The sequence below is a fragment of the Tamandua tetradactyla genome, chromosome 17, assembly GCF_023851605.1.
Source record: "Tamandua tetradactyla isolate mTamTet1 chromosome 17, mTamTet1.pri, whole genome shotgun sequence".
NCBI lineage: Eukaryota > Metazoa > Chordata > Mammalia > Pilosa > Myrmecophagidae > Tamandua > Tamandua tetradactyla.
The window spans coordinates 44,608,918-44,635,401 of record NC_135343.1 but is presented as its reverse complement, the minus strand read 5'-3'; the positions used below and the strand labels follow the sequence as shown (position 1 = coordinate 44,635,401).

Here is a 26,484-nt window from a genome sequence, read left to right as displayed (position 1 = left end):
ATATTGACAACCTCAAAGAACTTTTGTTTAAGTGGATAATCTTTTGACTGTTTACTGTATTAGAAATTAAAAGTGATAAAATTTTAAATATTGTTATTTAAAATAACAATAATAAACCCATTGCATGTTAACATAAATAACATATTTTTAGGAAAAATAACTGTGTTTTCCAAAGCACAATGAAAAGAAGCGAAAGGAGTGGACTTCTTTTACAGTTTTTTTTTTTTTTAAATCTCTTTTATGTCTGGCTTAATAGGAGACAGCTGGATTTTCATATTTATTTCTGTATCAATCTTTTTTTTTAGAACAACTGGCACTCTCATTTATTGCTGGTAGAAATATAAAATGGCACAACCACTCTGGAAAACAGTTTGACAGTTTCTTTTTTTTTTTTAATTAAAAAAATTGTTTTAAACATAGCATAGAAACACGAATATTCTTACCATGTGATCATTCCATTCTTGGTATATAATCAATAACTCACAATATCATCACATAGTTGTATATTCATCACTATGATCATTCCTTAGAACATTTGCATCAATTCAGAAAAAGAAATAAAAAGAAAACAGAAAAAACTCATACATATCATACCCATTACCCCTCCTTCTCATTGATTGCTAGTATTTCCATCTACCCAATATATTTCAGTCTTTGTTTCCCCTATTTTTTTTCTATACCCCTTATCACTCCCTTTCATTGATCACCAGCATTTCAACCTACTAAATTTATTTTAACATTTGTTCTCCCTATTATTTATTTATAATCCATATGTTATACTCATCCATAGATGAGGTAGATAAAAGGAGCATCAGACACAAGGGTTTCACAATCACATAGTCACATTGTGAAAGCTCTATCATTATACACCTGCCTTCAAGAAACATGGCTGCTGGAACACACTCTACAGTTTCAGGCACTTCCCACCAGCCTCTCCATTATACCTTAACTAAAAAGGTGATATCTATGTAATGCGTAAGAATAACCTCCAGGATAACCTCTCGACTCTGTCTGGAATCTCTCAGCCATTGACTCTTTATTTTGTCTTCTTTCTTTCTTCCCTGTTTTGGTCAAGAAGGTTTTCTCAATCTCTTGGTGCTGAGTCCCAGCTCATTCTAGGATTTCTGTCCCACGTTGCCAGGAAGGTCCACACCCCTGGGAGTCATGTCCCACGTAGACAGGGGGAGGGCAGTGACTTTGCTTGTTGTGTTGCCTGAGAGAGAGAGGCCACATCTGAGCAACAAAAGAGGTTCTCTGGGGGTGACTCTTAGGACTAATTTTAAGTAGGCTTAGCCTATCCTTTATGCGGATAAGTTTCATATGAGCAAACCCCAAGATTGAGGGCTTGGCCTATTGCCTTGGTTGTCCCCACTGCTTGTGAGAATATCAGGAATTCTCCACATGGGGAAGGTGAATGTTCCCCCTTTCTCGCCATTCCCCCAAGGGGACTTATCTGCATCAATCTTTTGCCATCCAATTACAATTGGAAATTACAAGAGAAATCAGTAAATATCTTGAGGCAAATGAAAACGAAAACACAACATATCAAAACTTATGGGATGCAGCAAAGGGAGTGCAAAGAGGGAAATTTATTGCCCTAAATGCCTATATCAAAAAAGAAGAAAGGGCAAAAATCCAATTGCCTCTAGAAAGCTGAATTATATGCTAGTGAGAGAATTGGAGTGAAAAAGGCAAATCATACCTTAGTAATATTATGAAAATCTTGAAGCTCCAGACCCCTTGAAAGAGTTTTGGGGACTCCCACGTGTTGCTGAGCCACACTGTGAGAATCGCTGCCCTAGAGTAAGAGACAGTGAAGAGAAAAAGCCAGAAATTACAAATGTAGCAATGATCATGATACTAGTAGTGATAATATCAACAGCTTACATCTATTGGGTGCTTACTACGCACTATTCTAAGCCCTCACAAAAACCTAGAAGTGGTTGCAATTACACTTTACAGATGAGGAAACTGAGGACAAAGAATTTGTGATGGTTAATTTCATGTGTCAACTTGGCTAGGTAATGGTGTCTACGTATTTGTCCTAATGAGCAGTGGCCTGATTGTTGTGAGTGTATTTCATAGATGGATTTAAGTCATTAGTTGATTGCATCTATGGCTAATTCCAACTACAATCAACAAGGAAGGCTGCCTTCAGGAAGGAGAGGAGTCTCCTCAGTCAAACAGCTAGAGGCCTGAAGGTGAGAACTGAGGATTTCAGCAGTCAGAAAGAAGAATTTCTATCTCTACTTTGGCCAGCCAGCTTCTCTTACAGAATTCAACCTCGCCTTCATTGAGCTTCCAGTTTGTGGCTTGCCCAAAATCTGGACTCACCAATCCCCTCTAGTGTATGAGCCAATTCCCAAAATAGATAAAGCTTCTGTCAGTTCTGTTTCTTTAGAGAACCCCAACCCATACAGAAGTTAAATTACTTGCCCAAGTTTACACAGCTAATAAGTGGTGGTGAAGCTTGAATACAAACCCAGGCAGCTTGACTTAAAAGCTGGTACCCTAACCACTGTACTCTCCTGCCTCTCTAACAGACAAAGGCCTGCAGTATAACAGACAAAGGCCTGCAGTCATCCCACTCCCCCACCCCTGCTCCCTCCTCTTCCTGCCATTTTAGATTTCAATGCTCTTTTCTCTTTCTCTGCCTGGGTAGGGAACCTCATGTTTCTTTTTCACTCTGCAGTAAATCTTTGTCCATTGCCCTGTTGTTCATTATTTTCCCCACTCCACAGAAATTGCTCTCTGTAAAGGCACCAATGACCTTATAATTACCAGCTTCAATGGCCACTTTTCAGTCCTCATTCTCCTTGCTCTTCGAGATATGTGATATTATTAACCTTTTTTTAAAATTAAAATTCTCTCCTCTCTTTGTTATTTTGACACCAGATGCTTCTGATTCTTTTACCACCTTTTCCAGAAAATTCCTTACAGGGTCATCTTTCTTGGCCTGTTCCTTAAACATCATCCTTCCGAGCATTTGTCCTAGACCCTTTTTTCTTCTCACTCTTTATTTTTCTCCAACTGCCATACCACTCACTCCCACAGCTCTAATTGCTAAATATATACTGTAGACAGCAAAAATATTACTTACAGCCCAGCCCTCTGTCATGGATGTCCTCAGGCACCTCAAATTCCACACATCCAAATCCTAATCCATCATCTCTCCCTTCAACGGGCTCTTTCTTCTGACGGCCCTGATGTGGGGAGTCACACCACCATCCTCCTGGAGCCAGGGAGTCATTCCAGACTTCTCCCTCACCCCTAGGATCTGTCTCATGGTTCTACAGAGTCTACCTCCGAAACAGTTCTGAAACCCATCTCCTCTCCATCTGCACTGCTCCCACCCTAGCTCAGGCCCATCTCGTCTCCCGCTCGGATTATTACACTGGCCTCATGAATACTTCACTTTCTTCTCTTTTGGACCACTGACAGCTCATCTGCAGCAGCCAGAGCTGTCACTTCACACAACTCCAGGGACTATCATCGCATCGTATTTTTTTGCGTGTATGACAAATAACATATATACTAAAAAGCAAATAGACTGCAAAGCATAATGCAATTATTAGTTATGGAATAGATTTCAGAATTTGGTATGGGTTCCAGTTCCATGATTTTAGGGTTTTCCTTCTACCTCCTCCAGGGCACTGGAGAGTAAAAGAAATATCAATATAATGATTCGGTAGACATACTCATTTGTTAAATCCCATCTTCTCTGTCATAACTCCATCTTCTCATTTGATCTTTCTCCAATCTTTACGGGTATTTGGGTTATGTCCATTCTAAATTTTGTTGTTGGAAATTCTAACAATTTCTTGTTGGAAAGGGCTGTCAATAGTATGGAATAGTCGGATGGGACTAGTTGATGTTCTGGAGAGGCCTGCCTCTCTGGGTTTTAGGACTTATATGGCTTAGGAACACTTCTGGAGGTTGTAGGTTTCTGGAAAGTAATTATAGTGCATGGAATCTTTGTAGAATTTCAGATAAAGCCCCAGGTGTTCTTTAGGGTTGGCAGGAATGGTTTTGGTTGGGGTTTGGCAAACCATGATAAATAGCAATATCTAGCTGAAGCTTGTGTGAGAATAGCCTCCAGAGTAGCCTCTCAGATTCTGTTTGAACTCTTTCAGCCATGGATACATTATTTGTTACAATTCCTTTATATTTTATTTTATATTAATGCTTCCTCCCCAAATTGTGCAGTATGGAGGCATGGTACCACATTACTGGCAAAATATGCTTTCTAAATCCCATGTCTGCCTAAGATACCCCATAGCCGAAATCCACTTCAGTGACCACCCCCCGCCCCACCCCATTGCTCCAGGATAAAGCTTAAACTCCTACACAAAGTGTTCCTGTTATTACAGCGATGTAAAAAACTACTCTAAAGTTAGGGGCATTGGGCAGGCTATGGTGGCTCAGAAGGCAGAGTTCTCACCTACCATGCCAGAGACCTGCGTTCGATTCCTCGTGCCTGCCCATGCAAAGTAAACAAATAAATAAAATAAAAATGAAGTTAAGTGCATAAAAACACCATTTTTTTTAACTCATGGATTCTATGGGTCAGAAACTTGGAAAGGGCACAGGAGGGATGATTTGTCTCTGCTCCTTGATGTCTAGAGTCTTAACTGAGACGTCTCAAAAGATGGTGAGTAGAATCATCCAAAGTCTCTTTTGCTCACATATCTGATGCCTGGTCTAACAGGAGAACATCCAGATTGCTGACCAGAGCACCTACACATACCCTCTGTGCTTGGTGGCGTTAGGGTAGAAAGATTTCTTACATGGCATTTCAGAGTTTTGAGCATAGATGTTCCAGCTAACAAGGTGAAACTATACCATCTTTTCTGATAGTTTCTGAATTCATGCGGTGTTAGTTCCACCACAGTATATTGGTTATAAGTGGATTTGTCCGGATTCAAGGGAAGGAACAGATTTCACCTCTGAATTGAAGATATCAGTTCACTATAGATAAGCACGTGTGATGGGAGATATTGTTGTGGCCATATATAAAAATACAATCTGGCACGTGAACCATACCAAGCCCTGCCTACAAGGGCAGCCTCACCACCTTGCCACACCTTCCCTGGCCTGGGTGCTCAGTGGCACCAAGTTCTTACCGCTCCCGTCTGCACATGATATCTACCTGCACACCCATGCACCTCCGTTTAGAGTAAGCTCAGGGTCACTTACTGAAGGCAAACTTAGGCAATTACAAATTGATTAAAAAGAAAGAATCCTTTAAGATTAAAGTTTTCAAATACTGTATGGTCTCACTGATACGAATTAACATTAATGAATGAAGTTGGACAATTTCATATAAGAACAGAGACCATCAGGAGATAGAAAAAGGGTAGATGTTGCGTAATAGGAGCTGAAGGGATACAGATTGTGCAACAGGACTGATTGTAAAAATTCAGAAATGGATAGCACAACAGTACTTAACTGTAATACAATAATGTTAGAACACTGAATGAAGCTGAATGTGAGAATGATAGATGGAGGAAGGCTGGGGTCACACATGAAACCAGAAGGACAGCTAAACGATAAAGACTGAGATGGTATAATCTCGGAAAGCCTAGAGTGTACAATGATAGTGACTAAATGTACAAATTAAAAAATATTTTTGCATGAGGAAGAAAAAAGGAATGCCAACATTGCAGGGTGTTGAAAATAGATGGTCATTCATATTGTAAAACTTTAACTTACGTGTGAGACTAATGCAAAAGAAGCATTTTCTAGTATAACTTATATGGACAGTTTAATTGAATGCCACAAGTACATGGAACCTTGAGTAGGGCATGAGATTATGTAGCTTTGTCCAGAGTCATGCCCCGATAAATCCCAGAGTGATTTAAACAGTGAATTAAAAAGTATATGCACCCCCTAAGATCAGGAACAAGACAAGAATGTCCATTATCACCACTGTTATTCGACATTGTGTTGGAAGTTCTAGCCAGAGCAATTAGACAAGAAAAAGAAATACAAGGCATCAAAATTGGAAAGGAAGAAGTAAAACCCTCACTATTTGCAGATGATATGATACTATATGTCGAAAACCAAAAAAAATCCACAGCAAAACTACTAGAGCTAATAAATGAGTACAGCAAAGTGGCAGGTTACAAGATCAACACTCAAAAATCTGTAGTGTTTCTATACACTAGTAAGGAACAATCTGAAGGGGGAATTAAGAAACAAATTCCATTTACAATTGCAACCAAAAGAGTAAAATATTTAGGAATAAATTTAACTAAAGAGACAAAAGACCTGTACAAAGAAAACTACAAGAAATTGTTAAAAGAAATCACAGAAGACCTAAATAGATGGAAGGGCATACCGTGTTCATTGACTGGAAGACTAAATATAGTTAAGATGTCAATTATACCTAAACTGATTTACAGATTCAATGCAATACCAATCAAAATCCCAACAACTTACTTTTCAGAAATAGAAAATCCAATAACCAAATTTATCTGGAAGGGCAGAGTGCCCCGATAAAAGTATCCTGAGGGAAAAAAAAGAAGTTGGAGGTTTCACGCTACCTGATTTTAAGGCATTTTGTGAAGCTACAGTGGTCAAAACAGCATGGTACTGGCATAAAAATAGATATATTGACCAATGGAATCAAATAGAGTGTTCAGATATACACCCTCTATTCTATGGACAATAGATCTTTGATAAGGCAGTCAAGCCAACTCACTTGGGACAGAACAGTCTCTTCAGTAAATGGTGCCTAGAGACCTGGATATCCATATGTGAAAGAATGAAAGAGGACCCATATCTCACACCCTACACAAAAGTTAACTCAAAATGGATCAAAGACCTAAACATTAGGTCTAAGACCATAAAACTGTTAGAAGAAAATATAGGGAAATATCTTATAAATCTTATACTTGGAGGTGGTTTTATAGACCTTACACCCAAAGCAAGAGCACTGAAGAAAGAAAGAAAGAAATGGGAACTCCTCAAAATTAAACACTCTTGCGCATCAAAGAACTTCATCAAGAAAGTAAAAAGACAGTCTACACAATGGGAGACAATATTTGGAAACGACATATCAGATAAAGGTCTAGTATCCAGAATTTATAAAGAGATTGTTCAACTCAACAACAAAGGACAGCCAACCCAATTACAAAATGGGAAAAAGACTTGAACAGACACTTCTCAGAAGAGAAAATACAAATGGCCAAAAGGCACATGAAGAGATGCTCAACTTCCCTGGCCATTAGAGAAATGCAAATCAAAACCACAATGAGCTATCATCTCCCACCCACCAGAATGGCCATTATCAATAAAACAGAAAATGACAAGTGCTGGAGAGGATGTAGAGAAAGAGGCACACTTATCCACTGTTGGTAGAAATGTCCAATGGTGCAACCGCTGTGGAAAGCAGTTTGGCGGTTCCTCAAAAAGCTGAATATAGAATTGTCATATGACCCGGCAATACCATTGCTAGGTATCTACTCAAAGGACATAAAGACAAGGACATAAATGGACATTTGCACACTAATGTTTATAGCAGCATTATTTACAATTGCAAAGGGATGGAAACAGCCAAAATATCCATCAACAGATGAGTGGCTAAACAAACTATGGTATATGTATATACAATAGAATATTATGCAGCTTAAGAAGAATAAAGTTATGAAGTATGTAACAACATGGATGGACCTTGAGGACATTATGCTGAGTGAGATTAGCCAAAAACAAAAGGACAAATACTATATGGTCTCACTGATATGAACTGACATTAGTAAATAAACTTGGAATATTTCGTTGGTAACAGAGACCCTCAGGAGATAGAAATAGGGTAAGATACTGGGTAATTGGAGCTGAAGGGATACAGATTGTGCAACAGGACTGAATATAAAAACTCAGAAATGGACAGCACAGTACTACCTAACTGTAATCCAATTATGTTAAAACACTGAATGAAGCTGAACGTGAGAATGATAGAGGGAGGAAGGCTGGGGACATAAATGAAATCAGAAAGAAAGATAGACAATAAAGATTGAGATGGTGTAATCTAGGAATGCCTAGAGTGTATAATGATAATGACTAAATGTACAAATTTGTAAATGTTTTTGCATGAGGAAGAACAAAGGAATGTCATTACTGCAGGGTGCTGAAAATAGATGGTAATTAATATTTTAAAATCTCAACTTATGTGTGAGACTAAAGCAAAAAATGTTTATTTGGTACAAAATTTATATTTTGACTAGTGCATTTCCTAATATAACTTATGTAGAAAGCTTGACTGAACACCATAAGTACTTAGAACCTTGGTAGGACATGAGATTTTGTTGGTTTGTTCAGACTGATGCCCCAATGAATCCCAGAGTGATTTGATCAATGACTGGAAAAGTATTTGCAAAGTCCCCTTCAGGGAATGGTGAGAACAGGGAGAAATTCAACCTCCCCAAGTTGAATTCTTGATATTCTCACAAGCAGTGTGGACAACCAAAGGTATAGGCGAGCCCCCAGTCTTGGGGTTTGTTCATATGAAACTTAACCCCACAAAGGATAGGTCAAGCCTACTTAAAATTAGGCCTAAGAGTCACCTTTCATTGCTCAGATGTGGCCTCTCTCTCCAGCCAACACAACAAGCAAACTCACACCCTCCCCCTGTCTATGTGGGACATGACTCCCAGGGGTGTGGACCTTCCTGGCAACGTGGGACAGAAATCCTAGAATGAGCTGAGATTCAGCATCAAAGGATTGAGAAAAACCCTAGAATGAGCTGAGATTCAGCATCAAGGGATTGAGAAAACCTTCTCGACCAAAAGGAGGAAGAGTGAAATCAGACAAAGTGTCAATGGCTGAGAGATTCTAAACAGAGTCAAGAGGTTATCCTGGAGGTTATTCTTACCCATTAAGTAGATATTACCTTGTTATTCAAGATGTAATTGAGAGGCAGGAGGGAACTGCCTGAAAATGTAGAGCTGTGTTCAAGTAGCCATGTTTCTTCATGATGATTGAATAATGATATAGCATTCACAATGTGACTGTGTGATTGTGAAAACCTTGTGTCTGATGCTCCTTTTATCTATCTTGTCAACAGACAAGAAGAACATATGGAATAAAAATAAATAATAGGAGGAAAAATGTCAAAATAAATTTAGTTTGAAATGCTAGTGATCAATGAAAGGGAGGGGTAAGGGGTATGGTATGTATAAATTTTTTTTCTGTTTTCTTTTTCTGAATAGATGCAAATGTTCCAAGAAATTATTATGATGATGACTATGCAACTATGTGATGATATTGTGAATTTCTGATTATATATGTAGAATGGAATGATCAAAATAGGAATGTTTGCATTTGCTTTGTGTTTTTTTTTGAGTGTATTTAAAGAAATAAAATAAAATAAATTAAAAAAAACTGAGAGATAATTAAAAAACTGGCTTTAACCGTTCTTTAGCTACATTTCTGAAATGACAAAAGAATAAAATGAAAGATCATTCAAACAGTATAGAATCTGAAATAGGCACAAGTATAAACTGGAATTAATGTTTGATATTTAGGTGATTTTTTAAATCAGAGAGGGAAAAGAGATGTAACTCAAGTACCTGTAGAAGTCAGCTTCTTCTAGTCAATACTGGAAGAGCGGACGCTTTTCAAACATCCTTCTTGTTTTCCTGAGCTGTGCCTTCTGCATGTGTCCTTCCCACTCTACCCTTGCCTTCTCCCTCCCACGTTACTTTTGGTCTGGGGCTCCTGAACATGTCCCTTCCACAGATCCTGCTCCTTCAGTGTCCATGCACCTCCCAGACAAGGCTGCCCAAGTACATTAGGCTCTACTAAAAGACCAGGAAAATTAAAGGAAATTGCAATGGAGGAGGGGAGAACGTAAAAGCTGAGTGTAAAATATGTTTGTTTGTTTCTTACTGAAAGCACCTATGGTGTTCACTCAACCAGACAGTTAACATGCATTGATTGCATGTTACCCATCAAGCATAGTCCTAAGTGTTGGGGATAGAATGATGTAGCAGATAATGTTGTGGTCCCAATTGTACCCCCTTGGCCATACCAGTAACGTGCACATCATCCAACTTCAACTTACCAGTGCCTACATCTCTTTGCGTGTTGACTTTCTTCTACAGCCAAAACATGATCAAATGGGTCCACCAGACCAGAAGAACAGAATAATTAACATATTCTATAAACAGCCCTCATTCAGTGATGACAGGGGTTGGAGTATAGGTACCTTAGCAATCTTGCCTTCAGGATGTATTTTTTTGACACCCAGCATTCCCTTACAGGACTCAGCTCCAGTCACCCACAGTGGTAACTTGCATGCTCATGCCTCTTTTATTGGCTGCCTTCTCATCCCTATCTCACTTCTCCACACTCCTACCAGTGTTTCCTGGGATCATAGCCCATGTAAACAATTGCACTTAAATTCTTGTCTCATGAGTGAAGTTTGGTAATGAGGTTGAACTTAATTTTAAGGGAATAGATAGAAGTGAAGGCGGTTCACTAGTGGGTCTATAAGTAATGTTACCTGTATTAGTTAGGGTTCTCTAGAGAAACAGAATCAACAGGCAACACTCGCAAATATAAAATTTATAAAAATTTCTCAAGTGACTGTGGGAACGCAGAATCCAAAATCCGCAGGGCAGGTTGTGAAGTTGATGATTCTGATGGAGGATCTGGACGAACTCCACAGGAGAGGCTCACCAGCCAAAGCAGGAAGAGAGCCTGTCTCTTCTGAATCCTCCTTAAAAGGCTTCTGGTGATTAGATTAAACATCACTCATTGCAGAAGACACTCCCTTTTGCTGATTACAAATGGAATCAGCTGTGGATGCACCTGACATGATCATGATTTAATTCTATGAAATGTCCTCATTGCAACACATAGGCCAGCACTTGCCCAACCAGACAAACAGGTACGGCCAAGTTGACACATGAACCTGACCATGACGTTACCATATTGAAGGTTAACATGATTGAAAGGGACTCATGTGTAGACTCACGTGTCCCACTGTTTAACACAATAAATATAAATAAGTTCTTGCATAAACTACTGCAAACATATGAATCTTATAAAAAAATGCATAATTTGGGGGTTAGGAGGGAAATGCTATTGTAGGCCATGGGCTATGTATAACAAGAAAACATCAACGTGCAGCAGCAATACCAGGGGTACATAATGGAGGAAGGGACAAGAGTTAGGAGGAGTTTTGGATTTTCTATTTGGTGAGGGTGTGTTTATTGGCTATCTTTTTCTTGGGAACAATGAAATTATCTAAAATTGAGAGTCTTGATGGACTATTGACTTTGGACATTATACATGAGGCCCAGTAGATGGAGGTGGCTGAATGATGCACTGACTGAGAAATAGATTGGCGAACGATGCTGTAAACATAAGATCAAATATGGTGCTGCTACAAAAAGGAACGAAGTTGTGAGGCAAGCAACAATGCAAATGAACCTGTGGGACATTTGGTAAGGCAAAATAAGCCAGAAATAAAAGAGCAAATATTGTATGATCTCATTTAGAAAATACTTATAAGAAAACTGGGGCTTAGATTGTAAGCTCTTATAGCAGTCACATTTAGTCTGTAGAGGCAATTGTTATTTCTGGATTTGTAGGGGCTGTCTTATATATATATATAACCTGGTATTTAGAGATAAGAATGAAGCCAATCAGGTCAGGATTAAGGTAATTCAGAACACAGGGGTAAGGAAGACATTGCCTGTATTTTAGAACTTCACCTACTCTTTGAGACCAAAGGAAGAAAGTTTTATTATGTCCAAAACCTAAATTTTCTGTAGCACATAATCTAAAACAACCTGTCTGGACAGATCATTTAAACAACCCAAACACAGGGAGCCCAAAATAACAATGAGAGCCTTTAATTCTGTATAGCGAAATGTAATGTCTGGATACATCCCAGAGTTAAGCAGATAATCGAAAAGTATTGGCAAAGTCTCTTGAGGGATGGGAGAAACATTATGGAACTTGTATTAGTTAAGGTTCTCTAGAGAAACAGAATCAACAGGGAACACTCACAAATATAAAATTTATAAAAGTTTCTCACGGGAACACAGAGTCCAAAATCCTCAGGGCAGGCTATGAAGCTGACGATTCCAATGGAGGGTCTGTACGAACTCCACAGGAGAGGCTCTCTGGCTGAAGCAGAAAGAGAGCCTGTCTCTTCTGAATCCTCCTTAAAATGCTTCTGGTTAAAAAAATTAAAAAGAAAAAAAAAGTATTAAAAAAATAAAGTTAAAAAAAAAGTCTCCAATGATTAGATTAAGCATCACTCATTGCAGAACTCCCCTTGGCTGAGGAGTCAGCTGTGGATAGAGCTGACATGATAATTATTTAATTCTATGAAATGTCCTCATTGCAACAAAAAGGCCAGCACTTGCCCAACCAGACAAACAGGTACCACCACTTGGCCAAATTGACACATGAACCTGACCATGACAGAACTATTAAACTTTACCACCAGGGAACACATGATATTGTCTCAAACATTAGGGACACGCAAATCAATAGGCCAAGCCCTTGATCTTGAGGCTTGCTCTTGTGAAGCTTATGTATGTAGTGGAGAAGCTTAGCCTGCCTATAAGTATGCCTAAGAGTCATCTCTGGAGGTGACTCTTACAAGGTGACTCAACAAAAGCAACACTTTTATTGCTCAGATAATGACCTCTCTCTCTCTCTAAGCCCAACTCTGCAAGTGAAACCATTGCCCCCCTCCCCCCATGTGGGACATGACATCCAGGGATGAAAGTCTCCCTGGAGGCATGGGAGATGACTTCAGAGATGAGTCTGGCCCTGACACTGTGGGGTCAACAATGCCATCATGCCCGAAAGGGGGGAAAGAAGTGTAACAAATAAGGTATCAGTGGCTAAGAGAGTTCAAATAGAGTCGAGAGGCTGTACTGGAGGTCACTCTTACACATGCTTCAGTTAGACATTGCTACCTATTTTAACTCACCAAAACCCAACCAAAACCATTCTGCCAATCCTAAAGAATTCCTAGGGCAATATATAAGATTCTACAAAGGTTCCATGCACTAGGATAATTTTCCAGAAATCTACAACCTCCAGATGAGTCCCTGGACCAGATAAATCCTGAAATGCAGAGGGGCCAGCCTCCCCAGAACATCAGCTAGTTCCATCTGCCATCCCATATTATCAACAGCCCCTTCCAATATGAAAAAAGTTGAAGTGGGCATAGTCCAATCAAAGGTGGAGTTACACAGAGAAAGTTGGGTTTAATAAATGAGTATGAGTGCTGAATCATGCTGATATTTCTTTTAGCCTCCAGTGCCTTAGAGTATCTAGAAATAAAAACCTAAAGTTGTGGAATTGTAATCCATACCAAATTCTGAAATCTGTTCTACAACTAATTGTTGCGATGTACTCTGAAATTTATTGCTTTTATGCATATATGTTATTTAAAGAGAAGGAGGAGTATAACAGAAAAGATAGAACTTAACAAATGAGTATGACTGCAGAATCATTATATTGATATTTCTGTTGGTCTCCAGTATCTTGGAGCAGCTAGAAGAAAAAACAAAAAAATTGTGAAACAGTAACCCATACCAAACTTTAAAATCTGCTCTGTAGCTACTTGTTAAAATGGAAATTTATTTCTTTTTTCCATGTATTTTATATTTCACGATTTAAAAAACTTAAAAAAAAATCTTGTCTCAGGTCTGCTTCTGGGAAAATTAAACTAAGATATGGGGTTAGAATTTTTTTTTTAAGTTCTGACTTCTTGAAAAAATAGACAATAAATATATAAACAAATGATTATATGGCTTTAGGATATTAGAAATGCTATGAAGAAAAATAAAGCAGAGCAAGGGATAGAGAGGGTGATTGGTGCGCATAAGGGGAAGGGACACAATTAGATAGAGGGATCAAGAAAAGTGCTTCACAGGAGGTGATTTTGAGAGAGGCTTAAATGAAGTGAGGGACTAAGCCTATAAAATGTCTAGTGGAAGAATATTCTTGGCAAAATACTGAAGCAAGAATGAGCTCCACCTGTTAGAAGAATAGCATGAATCTGACTGGGAGATCCTTTTCTATTCTCCATCTATATTCCCTTGATTATATTATCTTCCATTTATATAACTTCAACTCCTATAGTTGTATCTCCAGCTGGACCTCTTTCCTGGAATCCATAGCCATAAAACTATCTATGTGATATCTTCATTTGAGTATCTGACAGACATCTCAAACTTAGATCCAAAACCAAAGTCCATCTTTCCTCAGGTTTTCTCCTCCCATTGAGATGTCTTCTCCTCCCCCAATAGTAAATGGGCAACTTCATTCTTCCAGTCTCCCAGGCCAAAATGATTGAATTTATCTTTGTCTTCTCTCATTCACTTCTCACATCCAATCTAGCATCAAATTCTGTCAGTTCTAGGCAGGCAACAGTGCCTCAGCAAGCAGAATTCTTGCCTGCCATGTTGGAGACCCGGGTTCGATTCCTGGTGCCTGCCCATGCATAAACAAAGAAATAAATAAAATTAAAAAATTCTGTTGTTCTGTCTTAAAAATATATTTAGACTCCAATGACCTCTTACCATTTCCACTGTCACCACCTCGGTCCCAGCCACCATCATCTCTTGCCTTACTGGTCTCCAGGCACCCCTCTTGCGTCAATTGCAGTTGATTCTTACCTAGAAGCTAAAGAAATCCTTTGAAGACGAAGTCAAATCATCTCACTCAAGATAAAAGCTAAAGGGGCGGGCCACGGTGGCTCAGCGGGCAAAGTGCTTGCCTGCTATGCCGGAGGACCTCGGTTCGATTCCCGGCCCCAGCCCATGTAACAAAAACGGAGAAACAGAATACAAGAAAATGTTTAAAAATGTTTCCCTTTCTTCCTTCTGTCCTTCCTTCCTTCTCTCTGTCTTTCCTTTAAAAAAAAAAAAAAAAAGATAAAAGCTAAAGTTCTTACAATGACCTACAAGACACTACCCTATATATTTTTCCACTTACCGTTCTGACCTCACTGCCTCTATGCTCCCTCTTGCTCATTTCATTTCAGCTATGTGGACCTTTTTTTTTTCACTTTTCTTCAAAAAATGTCAGCTACACTCCCAACTCAGGACCTCCCCCATTTAGCCATGGAGCTGGCTCTATCCCTCCTTTAGATCTTCCCTCAAATGTCACTTTCACAGTGATATTTTCCCTGTCCAGGGCCACTGCATATAGATGGGCACTTGACCAAGGGGACAAATGGGGACTGAAATCCAGCCTCACAACATGACACACAGTAGGCACTCAATAAATGTTTGTTGAATAAATGAATGAATGAACAAAAGAATGAACAGACACACATGACTCCTAATGCCATATAAACCTTTAAGGAGGGAAAAGCATTTCTTAATTGCCTTATCTGGAGAACTCCCATGCCAGTGTCACTGCCTCCCATTATTATGTACAGCCCTGTTAGTTCCTTTTTCCTTTCCTTGGTTTACTGATCCTGCCTATTCTAGCCTGCTGAGAAAAAGAAGCCAGGTGGCCTTTTATGGCCTTTCCTCAATTGCACAAAGACTTGGCTGAGGCCCTAGAGATTTCCATAATGCTCTTTATAACTGGATTACATTCTTAGCTCAACAATATCTTCCTCCGTTTCTATGAGGGAGCAGAAAAGGGGGATGTGTCATCCCTCCTAAGAAACAGAGATTATTCAAAATCATGCTAATGGGGCCATTGTTTAGCCATTTGGAAAAATAAAATTACTTGGGTCCCCCACCTCAATACCTAAATTAAATGGATATATTCCAGAAGGATTCTTTTCACAAAGAATGGTAAAAATTAAACTGACACTAAAATATAGTGAATATAGATTTAGCTGAAAGAGACATTTCTAAGCAAGAAGAAAAAGGCATAAATTATAAAGAAGAACAGATAACATTACCCTATTAAAAAGTTAAAACAACAACAACTTAAAAACTTCTAAACAGGTGTTTAGGAATAAATACAGATGGGGCGAACTTCAAAGAAAAACAATTATTAACACAAAATTCTATATAATTGTTACCTGTTGTGTGGGTGGAAGGGTGACCTACCAATATTTTATTATAAATTACCCTGTGGAATGAATAATACAAAAATTTTAAGCTGTATTTGCAAGAGTGTTAGCCCCAGTATTTTGATATAGGAAATGACCCAAAAAGTCATTAATAGGTTAAATAAATACATTCTAATGACTAAGTCCTACACATATATTTAAAGAATATGCCTATATCTGTTGATATGGTAGATAAAAGGAGCATCAGACACAAGGTTGAAAAGATTTTTTTCAAGTGAAAAAAGATTAGAGAACATCAAGGGCATAATGGTCCCGTGTGTGTGTGTGTGTGTGTGTGTGTGTGTGTGTGTGTGTGTGTGTGTGTGTTTAATCAAAAAGAGAGGTATGTGGAAAGAAGTATTAACATTGGTTATCTCTGGATGGTTAAATTTCTGGAGACGTGTGCAGTCCTTTGCATATTTTTCTGGGTCACTGGATGTTTATTAATATAAACTCATTTTTTTTAATTCAAAAAAGTTAAAATATTTTCATTAATTAAAAATAATTAAATATTTTCCCTTCCTGTATACCCAGGATTTCTGTACAGCCCTAGAATTGTGACACTCCCTTCCCTTTTCTCACTCTCTACCTCTAACTCATGCTGCTCCCCTCCCCCCCACATAGCCTTTGAACCCTCAAGTTCTTTCTTGTTTCTTCTAAATTGCTCTGCTTAGGATTCCATAGTTTTCTGCCTCATAAATGGAGCCATTCAGAAATCCTGGTCCAGTTGGCTGGACCCCTTGCGTACTGCCCAACCTTTGCATCAGTAAGAATAGTTGGGTAAAAGAAACAGACTATTCTAAAAAATAAAGAATAGCAGTGAAGGGAGTCTAACCTTACTAGATGTTAAAATATATAATAAAGCAATGATAATCAAGATAATATAATATCCTTTCATATACTGGACCATGAAGAAGGGAACAGATGAGAAAGGCCATACTTTATTGTATGTTGAAATTTAGTACATGACAAAAAGATACTGCTAAAATAACTGAATAAGGGCTACATAACAAGTATCATTGTTGTAAGTGGTTTGTAGCCCCAAATAACTTTCAGATGGATGAAAGAGTTACATTTAAGAATGTAATAAACTTAAAATAAAACAGAATTTAGTATCAGATTCTGGAAGAAAATTCTTCTAAGCATTGATGCAATAGAATAAATCACAAGTTAGTAAATCAACTCTATGAAAATTTAAACTTTTTACTCAATCTGAAAGATATTACTTAATTTCTATACTTGAGATATATGTGTGGCAATATGACTTATAAGGAGTTAATATATAGCCAACTCATACAATTGATATCACTCAATATCTCTGTAGATAAATATTTGAAGACCATAGAACAAAAGATAGATGAAAATATTTTTATGATCACAGAATAGGGAGGTTTCCCCAAGGTGTGGTAGTTAGGTTCAGGTGTCAACTTGGCCAGGTGAAGGTGCCTAGTTCTGTTGCTGTGGACATGAGCCAATGGCATATGAACCTCATCTGTTGCTGATTACATCTGCAGTCGGCTAGGAGATGTGCCTGCTGTAATGAATGATGTTTGATTTAATTGGCAGGTGCTTAAATGAAAAAGCTCAACCTAGCACAGTCCAAGCAGCTCAGCGTACCTCATCTCAGCATTTGCAGCTCAACCCAGGCCTTTGGAGATGCAGAAAGGAATCACCCTGGGGAAAGTTGTTGGAACCCAGAGGCCTGGAGAGAAGGCCAGCAGAGATCGTCCTGTGCCTTCCCATGTAAGAAAGAACCTCAGTTCAAAGTTAGCTGTCTTTCCTCTGAAGAACTATACATTTTTAACTAAATAAATCCCCTTTTATTAAAAGCAAATCTATCTCTCGTGTGTTGCATTCTGGCAGCAAGCAAACTAGAACACAAGGAGTACATGAAACCCAGAATACATAAAGGAAAATGCAAATAGATTTGACTACCTAAAAATTTTGAAATAGGGTGGGCCATGGTAGCTCAGTAGGCAGGGTACTCGCCTGCCATGCTGGAGACCCAGGTTCGATTCCCAGTGCCCGCCCATGAAAAAAAAAAAATTGAAATAGCAGAAGACGCCATGGATAGAGTTAAAAGACAAGGGGGAAGAAGTTATTATTATCATTTATTTATGTTTTTGCATAGGCAGTCACAAGGAATTGAACCCAGTCTCCGGCATGGCAGACAAGAACTCTGACACTGAGCCACCAGTGCCTGCCCAAGAAATTATTTTTAACTGACATCTCAAAGAATTAATATCCATGATACATAAAGAGCTCTTCAATAGGAAATCATAAAGGAGAAAATGAACAAGAATACAAAGACAATTCTCAGAAAAAAATGCAGATGGATTATAAACAAACATATATAACTCTTAACTTCACTAACAATTAAGTACCTGCAAATTTAAGTAAGATATTATTGTTTGACTATCAAATGAGCAAAAATTGTAAAGGTTAAAAATATCTAATATTATTGTATTCATTAGGGTAAAGCATAAGGCCCAACTGTTTACTATAGCTAGTCCCCAAAGATGGTTCCTAACAAAAAACTTCCTCCCTCCCTCTATGCACCTTCTGCTCCTCACTTCCAGAGGTGAAACTTATCTCCCTTCCTATTGAATTGGGCTGGCCCTGTGACTGCTTTTACCAATAGACTGGGGTGGGTATGATGTTCTGAAGCTTCTGAACTCAGGCCTAAGAAGACTAGTAACTTCTGTTGGTTGTTTTCTTGGAATACTTCTTAAAACCCAGCTTCTGTGCTGCAAGGAAGCTTGGAAAGAGAGCATGTAGGAAAGGCTAGGAAGTTTGGCTCCTTAGGGCAAAGGGGGAGGTGGAAACTGTGGAGACCCAGAGTTTACTCTGTGCTTATTTTTTATCCTCCCCATCCCCATAAAGTCTGAAACTCTTTTGTTCCTCTTGTATTTCCAGATTTTTCTACTCACTGCGTGTCCCTCGAGGCCACATGCCATATCCACCAGTGAGACCCCAGTGCCAAGCTCAACAGCTGGTATGGAAAAGATGGTCAGTGGCTGGATGTTGAATGGATGGATAAATGGATGAAGCAGCATCACTTAGGTCTGAGCCCTTGGAGATTCATTGATCGTGTCTGTTCTTATCTCCTTCCAACACTTCCTGTCTAACTTTCCTCCCCACCATACAGGTGAGATTAATACATATGTCATTTGTTATGGTACAAGATACAAATAGAAAAATGATGTGTGTGTGTGTGTGTGTGTGACAGTGTGCAGCTGTCCCGACTGCTTCCCCAGGCCCTGAAGTCCTGTCTCTCCCCAAGGCTTTCTAGCCGGGGAACAGAAGCTGTTCTCTCTCTTGCCAGCTTGCTGTGCTGACAGCTCTAATTGCTAAATGAACAGGCTATTTCCAGCAGGGGGAGAGGTTCTCAGAAAAGTGTTTGGGTTCCCGCAGCCCTGGGAAAGGAGCACAATATTGTGCAATCAGAAACTACCACCTCAGCAGGAGATCAGTATTGGATTTTCCATTACAAGAGAAGTAAATTTGGAACCTGAAGGTATTTTTGGAATTTTGGTTCCCAAAGTAGATTGGACCTTCTGATCATTGGGAATGTGGGTGAACTTTTCTTTCACTATTAAATCTCCAGTAGAAAAATAACGGCTTGCAAATGATAAATTGGGAGTGGGGCGGGGTGGGTTTTATGGGCTATGCAAATATTTTCACAATGTGGATCTTAAAAATCCATCAGCAAATATTTGATGGGTATTGTTTTAGCTTGTAAGCTGCTGGAATACAATATACCAGAAACAGAATGACTTTTAAAAGGGTGGAAGTTGTAGGTTTACAGTTCTAAGGCTGTGAAGATATCCCAACTAAGGCATCCAGGGAAAGATAGCTTGATTCAAGAAAGGTCAATGGGTCCGGAACACCTCTGTCAGCTGGAAAGGCACATGGCGACTTCTGCTAGCTTTCTCCCCTAGCTTCTTGTTTCATGAAGCCCCCCTAGGGGCATTTTCCTTGTTCATCTCCAAAGGTCTCTAACTGTGTGGGCTCTTAAGCTTTTTCCAAAATGGTTTCCTCTTAAAGGGCTCAAGTAAGCAGCCCCACCTTGACTGGATGGAGACACATCTCCATTGAAACCATACAATCAAAAGTTACCACCAACATGGGAATGTCAAATGGTGCAACCACTGTGGAAGGCAGTTTGGCGGTTCCTCAAAAAGCTGAATATAGAATTGCCATACGACCCAGAAATACCATTGCTGGGTATCTACTCAAAGGACTTAAGGGCAAAGACACAAACGGACATTTGCACACCAATGTTTATAGCAGCGTTATTTACAATTGCAAAGAGATGGAAACAGCCAAAATGTCCATCAACAGACGAGTGGCTAAACAAACTGTGGTATATACATACGATGGAATATTATGCAGCTTTAAGACAGGATAAACTTATGAAGCATGTAATAACATGGATGGACCTAGAGAACATTATGCTGAGTGAGTCTAGCCAAAAACTAAAGGACAAATACTGTATGGTCCCACTGATGTGAACCGACATTCAAGAATAAACTTGGAATATGTCATTGGTAACAGAGTCCAGCAGGAGTTAGAAACAGGGTAAGATAATGGGTAATTGGAGCTGAAGGGATATAGACTGTGCAACAGGATTAGATACAAAAACTTAAAAATGGACAGCACAATAATACCTAATTGTAAAGTAATCATGTTAAAACACTGAATGAAGCTGCATCTGAGCTATAGGTTTTTTTTTACTATTATTATTACTTTTATTTTTTTTCTCTATATTAACATTCTATATCTTTTTCTGTTGTGTTGCTAGTTTTTCTAAACCGATGCAAATGTACTAAGAAACGATGATCATGCATCTATGTGATGATGTTAAGAATTACTGATTGCATATGTAGAATGGTATGATTTCTAAATGTTGGGTTAATTTCTTTTTTTCCGTTAATTAATAAAAAAAAAAAAGTTACCACCAACAATTGGGTGGGTCACATCTCCATGGAAACAATCAGAAAGATCCCACCCAGCAATATTGAATGAGGATTAAAAGACATGGCTTTTCTGGTGCACATAATAACTTCAAACCGGCACAGTTATGGACATGTTAGTTGGAAAAATCAGGAATTCTAAAATACAACCCTTAAAGAAATGGCAACTGGTAATACATCAGGCAAGTCACAAAGACATAACTAACACTGCTAGACAAAATATGATGAGGATCACATGATGGGTACAAACATTCCGAAAAAGAAATCATTACCATCACACTTAAAATAGATGAATCTGCAAAAAAATTTTTATATTATTATAGTAAGGGGAGACCTACGAAACTGCTGGAGAAATTTGGAGACTATTGTCAGCCAACTCTAATCTCAGATTTGTTCTTTAAAATCTCATTATGTTCAAGACCTTTAGTCAATTTTTTCTGACTGTTCAAGACCTTTAGTCAATTTTTTCTGGCAAAAAAATAATATTTTTTTGCCCAGTCTTGATTTATCACTAGTCAAATCATTTATCACATAGTTATATTTTAGTTTCTGATTGATCTATTGATAAATTCTAATGGTTTTTGCTACAATAGACCTCCTTCTCAGAGTAGGTAGAGAAGGGCCAGATGAAAACACATGGGTGCCTGGCCACCTAATGACTGGATGCTCCAGTTAATTCAAATGCATAAAGCAGTATGTGGAGAAGGACTACAGATGGTCACATATGTGTGTACTCAACTCCGCAAAACAAAAGAAATATTTGGGGAAGAGAAAAGAAAACAGTATTGCTAAGGTTGAGGTGGGAAGGCAGAGACAGGGGGCTATAACCCAGAAGACCACTTCATCCCAGCTGTTTGTGGGGGCAGTGTGTCCAGAGCCAGCTGCTAACAGTCCTTTGCTGCCCACACCATCAGAGGTCTTTGGCCTCTCCAGGCGAATGACAATGATCTGAGCATCTCCTGCAGGACTCATGTCTGCCATCCACCAGCATGGCATGGACCGCTGGAGCTTCAGCTCATCTGCCACTCCAATGCCAGAGATTCCAGATAATACACCACTTACAAGGAGCCTGAGTGGCTGCCTGTCCGTGACCCCCCTCTCTATTACAGCCCAATAGCTGCACTTCCTCTTCTAGTCTGAAGCTGAAGCTTTTTTTTAATAAACCATAACACCAGATCCCCAGAGAGAATCCCGTGACCTTTTTAAAGTAAAAAGCTCCTACCAGGACTACCAAGGTCCCAACACAGCTTACCCATCAATCTTGGTGGGGAGTTGGGGGTATTGACTATCATTAGTGGTTCATTCACTTCTTTCCTGTCCTAACAGCATCACTAATTGACCCATCCAGGAGGTGAGGCAATTTATTAGATCCCTGGAACTTGTTCTCTAATCCAGAGGCTGTAGGCTTTGTTTATATCTACTCTGACCTTGTCTTTCTCAAAGCCGGGTTTGCTTGTTATAGTCTCTAGACTCTTAGCTTATAGCAAAGTTATGGTGGTAAGTGCATCCCAAAGGATGGCAGGTCTTGTCACCTCAACTCTGTGCCCATTTCTCATGGAAACTGACCCCAGTAGAGATAAAATGTCATCCCAGGGAATGAGAATTCCAGCTTTAGGGCACTGTTTCCTGAAGGCCTGGCATCTGAGGCTAGGGCACACATTCCCTCACAGCTTGTAGCAGCTATCACATACAGGGAAGTTCTGTTCCCACCAGGCAGTCTGCTTCTTTTCAATGTTCCTTAAAGCTAAGGAGGTATGAAAAAAGTTGATGCTCCATCACCATCTTCCTGACCAGTTATAGTCCTGAATATGGCTTATAAAGCACAAAATCAGAAATGATATCCTGTACATTACTACTGTTACATGAGACTTCTACACCAGTCAAGGAATTCCTAGGAAGCCTGAGGAATCAATGCATCCTCTCCAGTTCCCAGTGCTTCCTTGGATGTTTCTGTTCAGCCTCCTAACCTAACATGGACACTTTCCATATTAGCCCTATTTTCCTCCCTCCCCCATAGCCAATCTGTTTATCAGTGAGATCAGCTTCCTCCACAGATAACTCGGCCATCTAACTTCTGACCTACCCCCCGACCCCTGCAGTTCACCTCTCAGGTCCAAAGGGCACCTTCTTGTCCACTTGAAAACTGCCCACCACACGCAGTGATGACCAAATGGAGCATCTCATCCACAGGCTCAACGAGAGCTTATCATGAGATCAAGGTGCCTTTGCAGGGCTCCACATCAATGCAGGGTTTGTATTCAATAATTTGCCCCCTTTCTCTACTCAGAGCATCCCCACCACATTCCCTCATCTTGTACCACAGACCTGGAGTTCCACGCGTTCCATAGCAATGATGTTTGACCCCTCTCTTGTCCATTTGACCTTGATCCTTCGAACCCACCAGACCAGCCTGTGGATGGTGAGAGAACAATAGAGACACAGATTGCTCATTTCAATTCTGTTCCTTTCCTAGGAATTACACAGCATTCTCCGGATTTTACTCACAACATGATCTCATACCAATCCATCTCCTCCCAGTTCTTGACTCTTGATTTGCCAATATTTAAGACTCTGTTCTCAACCACTGGACTCATTACATGAACTTGGTTTACAGGGCTTAATTCACCCATGTCTAACTGCAAAGGGAACAGAATACAGCAATTTACTTGAGTCTACAAAAAATGGGAAAGACCCATTTGATTGTTATTCCCCTCTGCCACCAAGATTCATCCCAATGTCCTGGTTCCCTCTGTTACCTCTTGTCCTTGGGAAGAAATTCTATTCCTTCACCCCTACTCCCTTATCTCACATGGCCTCTATAAGCAGGTTTCTACTCTCTGCCTTGCCCCTAAGATTAATTCTCTGGCATATAACATGTACCTTTGCCTCTGATTCTGGCTGTGCCTTTTGGCTTCAGGCCACATAGATATAAGAAAGAGGTGCTGTGCCCACATGTCATGACTGGAACCCACCAAAGCCAGCTAAATCCTTGGCTGCTCCTCTCTTGACATGAGGAGTTTAGCCACCCAGAATCCCAGGGCTTGCAGCTACAGGACGAATACCAAAACTGTGTCCAAGAAAGGGTGCCAAGGCTGACATAACGTGACCAAACCTAGTCATCATGCAAGGAAGCAGAGGCAAGTAACAGGATCCTAAAGCAGAGTTAGGGAGCTGGGAAACGTGGAAGTGAGAATCAGCTGCAAACAGAGAGAACACTGCAAACAGACTTTCCATAAACAGGATCCCATGTTCATACCTTGGGGTTTTCTTATTAAACACATTTAATCAGAGTGATATGTACACATGGTTTCCAAAATTAATTTGTTTGCCTGCCATGCTGGAGACCCGGGTTCGATTCCTTGTCCATGCACTTCTCAAAAAACCAAACAAACAAAAATTCAACAAATGGTGCTGTAATAATGGAATACTCACATGGAAAAATAATGAAATGTGACCCCACAATACAGTGTACAAAAAAAAAAATCCATTGGTTTGACAAGGCTTACAACAAAAATCATCAGTCATCCTTGATTTCTCAAGCAACTTTTTCAACTTTTTAGCTATTGTTTTTAATATGTATCTTACTATATTAATATGCTTACATATTTAGTCCTTGATCTTTAATTTTTTATTTATTATTATTATTAGTTTCAGTTTTAGACCATCTAGTTAGTTTATCTACATCTTCTGCTGTGAAATATGGGGAATTTGCTCCTTATGCCACTCACCAAATACTTTCCCTCTCTCTATCCTCCTAATGTAGTTACATCTCATATATTTTTGAAATCAACATTCAGTGTTAACGTTATTACAACTATGTAAAAATATTGTCATAGAGGCAGCAGAGTACAGAGATTAAGAGTAAGGACTCTGGAGATAGGCAACCTGGATATGAATTCTACCTCCACCCCTAGCCCTAGGTGTTGGCCAGGTAATGACCCCCCAAAATGTCCATGTCCTGATCCCCAGAACCTGTGAATGTGTTACCATACATAGTAAAAGTGACTTCGCAGGTGTGGTTAAGGATTTTAAGATGGGAAGATTATCCTGGATTTATGGGTGAATGCAATGAAATCACAAAAATCTTTCTAAGAAGAAGGCAGAATGCTCATCATCAGAGAGAGGAGGTGTGAGGATAGAAGAGAGGATGGAGGGAGAGAGGATGGTACCCTGCTGACTTTGAACATGGAAAAAGTGCCCTGAGCCAGGGAATGTAGGAGGTTCTAGAAGATGGAAAAGGCAAGGAAATGGATTTGCTCTAGAGTCTCCAGAAGGAACACAGGTCTGCCAGCACCTTGTTTTTAGCCCAGTGAAACTTATTTCGGATTTCTAACCTCCAAAACTATATGATAATAAATTTGTGTTGTTTTAAGCAATTAAATGTGTGGTAGCTTGTTACAGCAGCAACAGGAAACCAATACATTGTGTAGCCTTCAACAAGGCACTTTAACTGTGTCAAAGATTAGTTATCTGTAAAATGTGGATAGTAACAGAACCTACATTATGAGTTGTTGTAAGGATTAAATGAGTTAATAAATGGATGATACAATGCCTAACACATAATAAGTGCTTTATATACCTTTGCTATCATTGTTCATAACTAAGCCATAAATAGAGTATGATTTTATACCTTTACTTTTGTCTTTTCCTGGAGCTAACCATTCCCTCTTAGTCTTCTGCATATAGTCACTAACTCATTCCCAGCTATAAAATTGCTTATTGATATGTCCATACATGTAAGATGACCTATCAGTTCCATTTTTTTTTTTTTCCAGGAAACATCACTCCTGGAGCCCTGAATTTTTCTGCTTCTCTGCAGGCAGTTTGCTTCCCAGTAGTGCTGCGCAACTATTGGCCCTTCACTGTCATTCTGGGAATCCCTTCATTCTTCTCTTCTGTTTGGTCTCCTGCTTTCCTTGGTTCTGAGAATTCCTCTTTCTCCATTTACTTCCTAATTTTGATGGTGCATATCCTCCAGTAGAGATAAAGTTATTGATACCTTGCATAAATGAAAATGTCTTTACTCCACCTCCATAACTAATTGATATTGTACTTAGGTACAGATTTCTAGGTTGGAAATAATTTTCCCTCTGAATTTTGAAGGCATTACTGCAAAGCCTTCTGTCTGGTTTTCTCTTTTGATTCCTGATTTTTTGTATGTGATCTATTTCTCTATAGAAAATATTAAGATCTTCTCTTAAACCCTACTGCTTGTAAAATGCTTTGACTTGAATTCCAGCTTGTAATAAGAGTTTGACTCCAGTTTTTATATGTGACTGCTTACAGCTTTCAATCCCACTCTTCCCTTTAGCCCTCTTGCTCCACCTCTGGGCAAGCCAATAAGAAATCCAGGTGCTCCCTCCTTTGAAGCTGATAGAAAGTTTAAACCGTGAACGTCCTGGCCCGCATTGCAAATCCCAGCCCCACCCACAGCATCAATAAAAGTCAAAGTCAATCACC

At 39.3% G+C, this 26,484-nt stretch overlaps 1 protein-coding gene across 3 annotated transcripts in view; it reads right to left on the bottom strand.

The window, feature by feature from the left end:
* Window positions 1–531: 531 nt before the first annotated feature.
* Window positions 532–26,484, bottom strand: part of LOC143660985 (uncharacterized) — a 38,383-nt gene continuing 12,430 nt past the window's right edge. Inside the window, exons 2-6 of one of the 3 annotated variants that reach the window (XM_077134513.1) lie at window positions 23,350–23,434; window positions 14,556–14,658; window positions 12,047–12,187; window positions 1,703–1,798; window positions 532–1,213 (exon numbers count right to left, since the gene is read on the bottom strand). In XM_077134513.1, the coding sequence (XP_076990628.1) occupies window positions 1,163–1,213; window positions 1,703–1,798; window positions 12,047–12,187; window positions 14,556–14,594 (327 nt within the window). In that variant the 5' untranslated portion in view covers window positions 14,595–14,658; window positions 23,350–23,434 and the 3' untranslated portion in view covers window positions 532–1,162. The remainder of the gene's footprint in view (window positions 1,214–1,702; window positions 1,799–12,046; window positions 12,188–14,555; window positions 14,659–23,349; window positions 23,435–26,484) is intronic. The other 2 variants (XM_077134512.1, XM_077134514.1) reach the window with 2 other exon arrangements.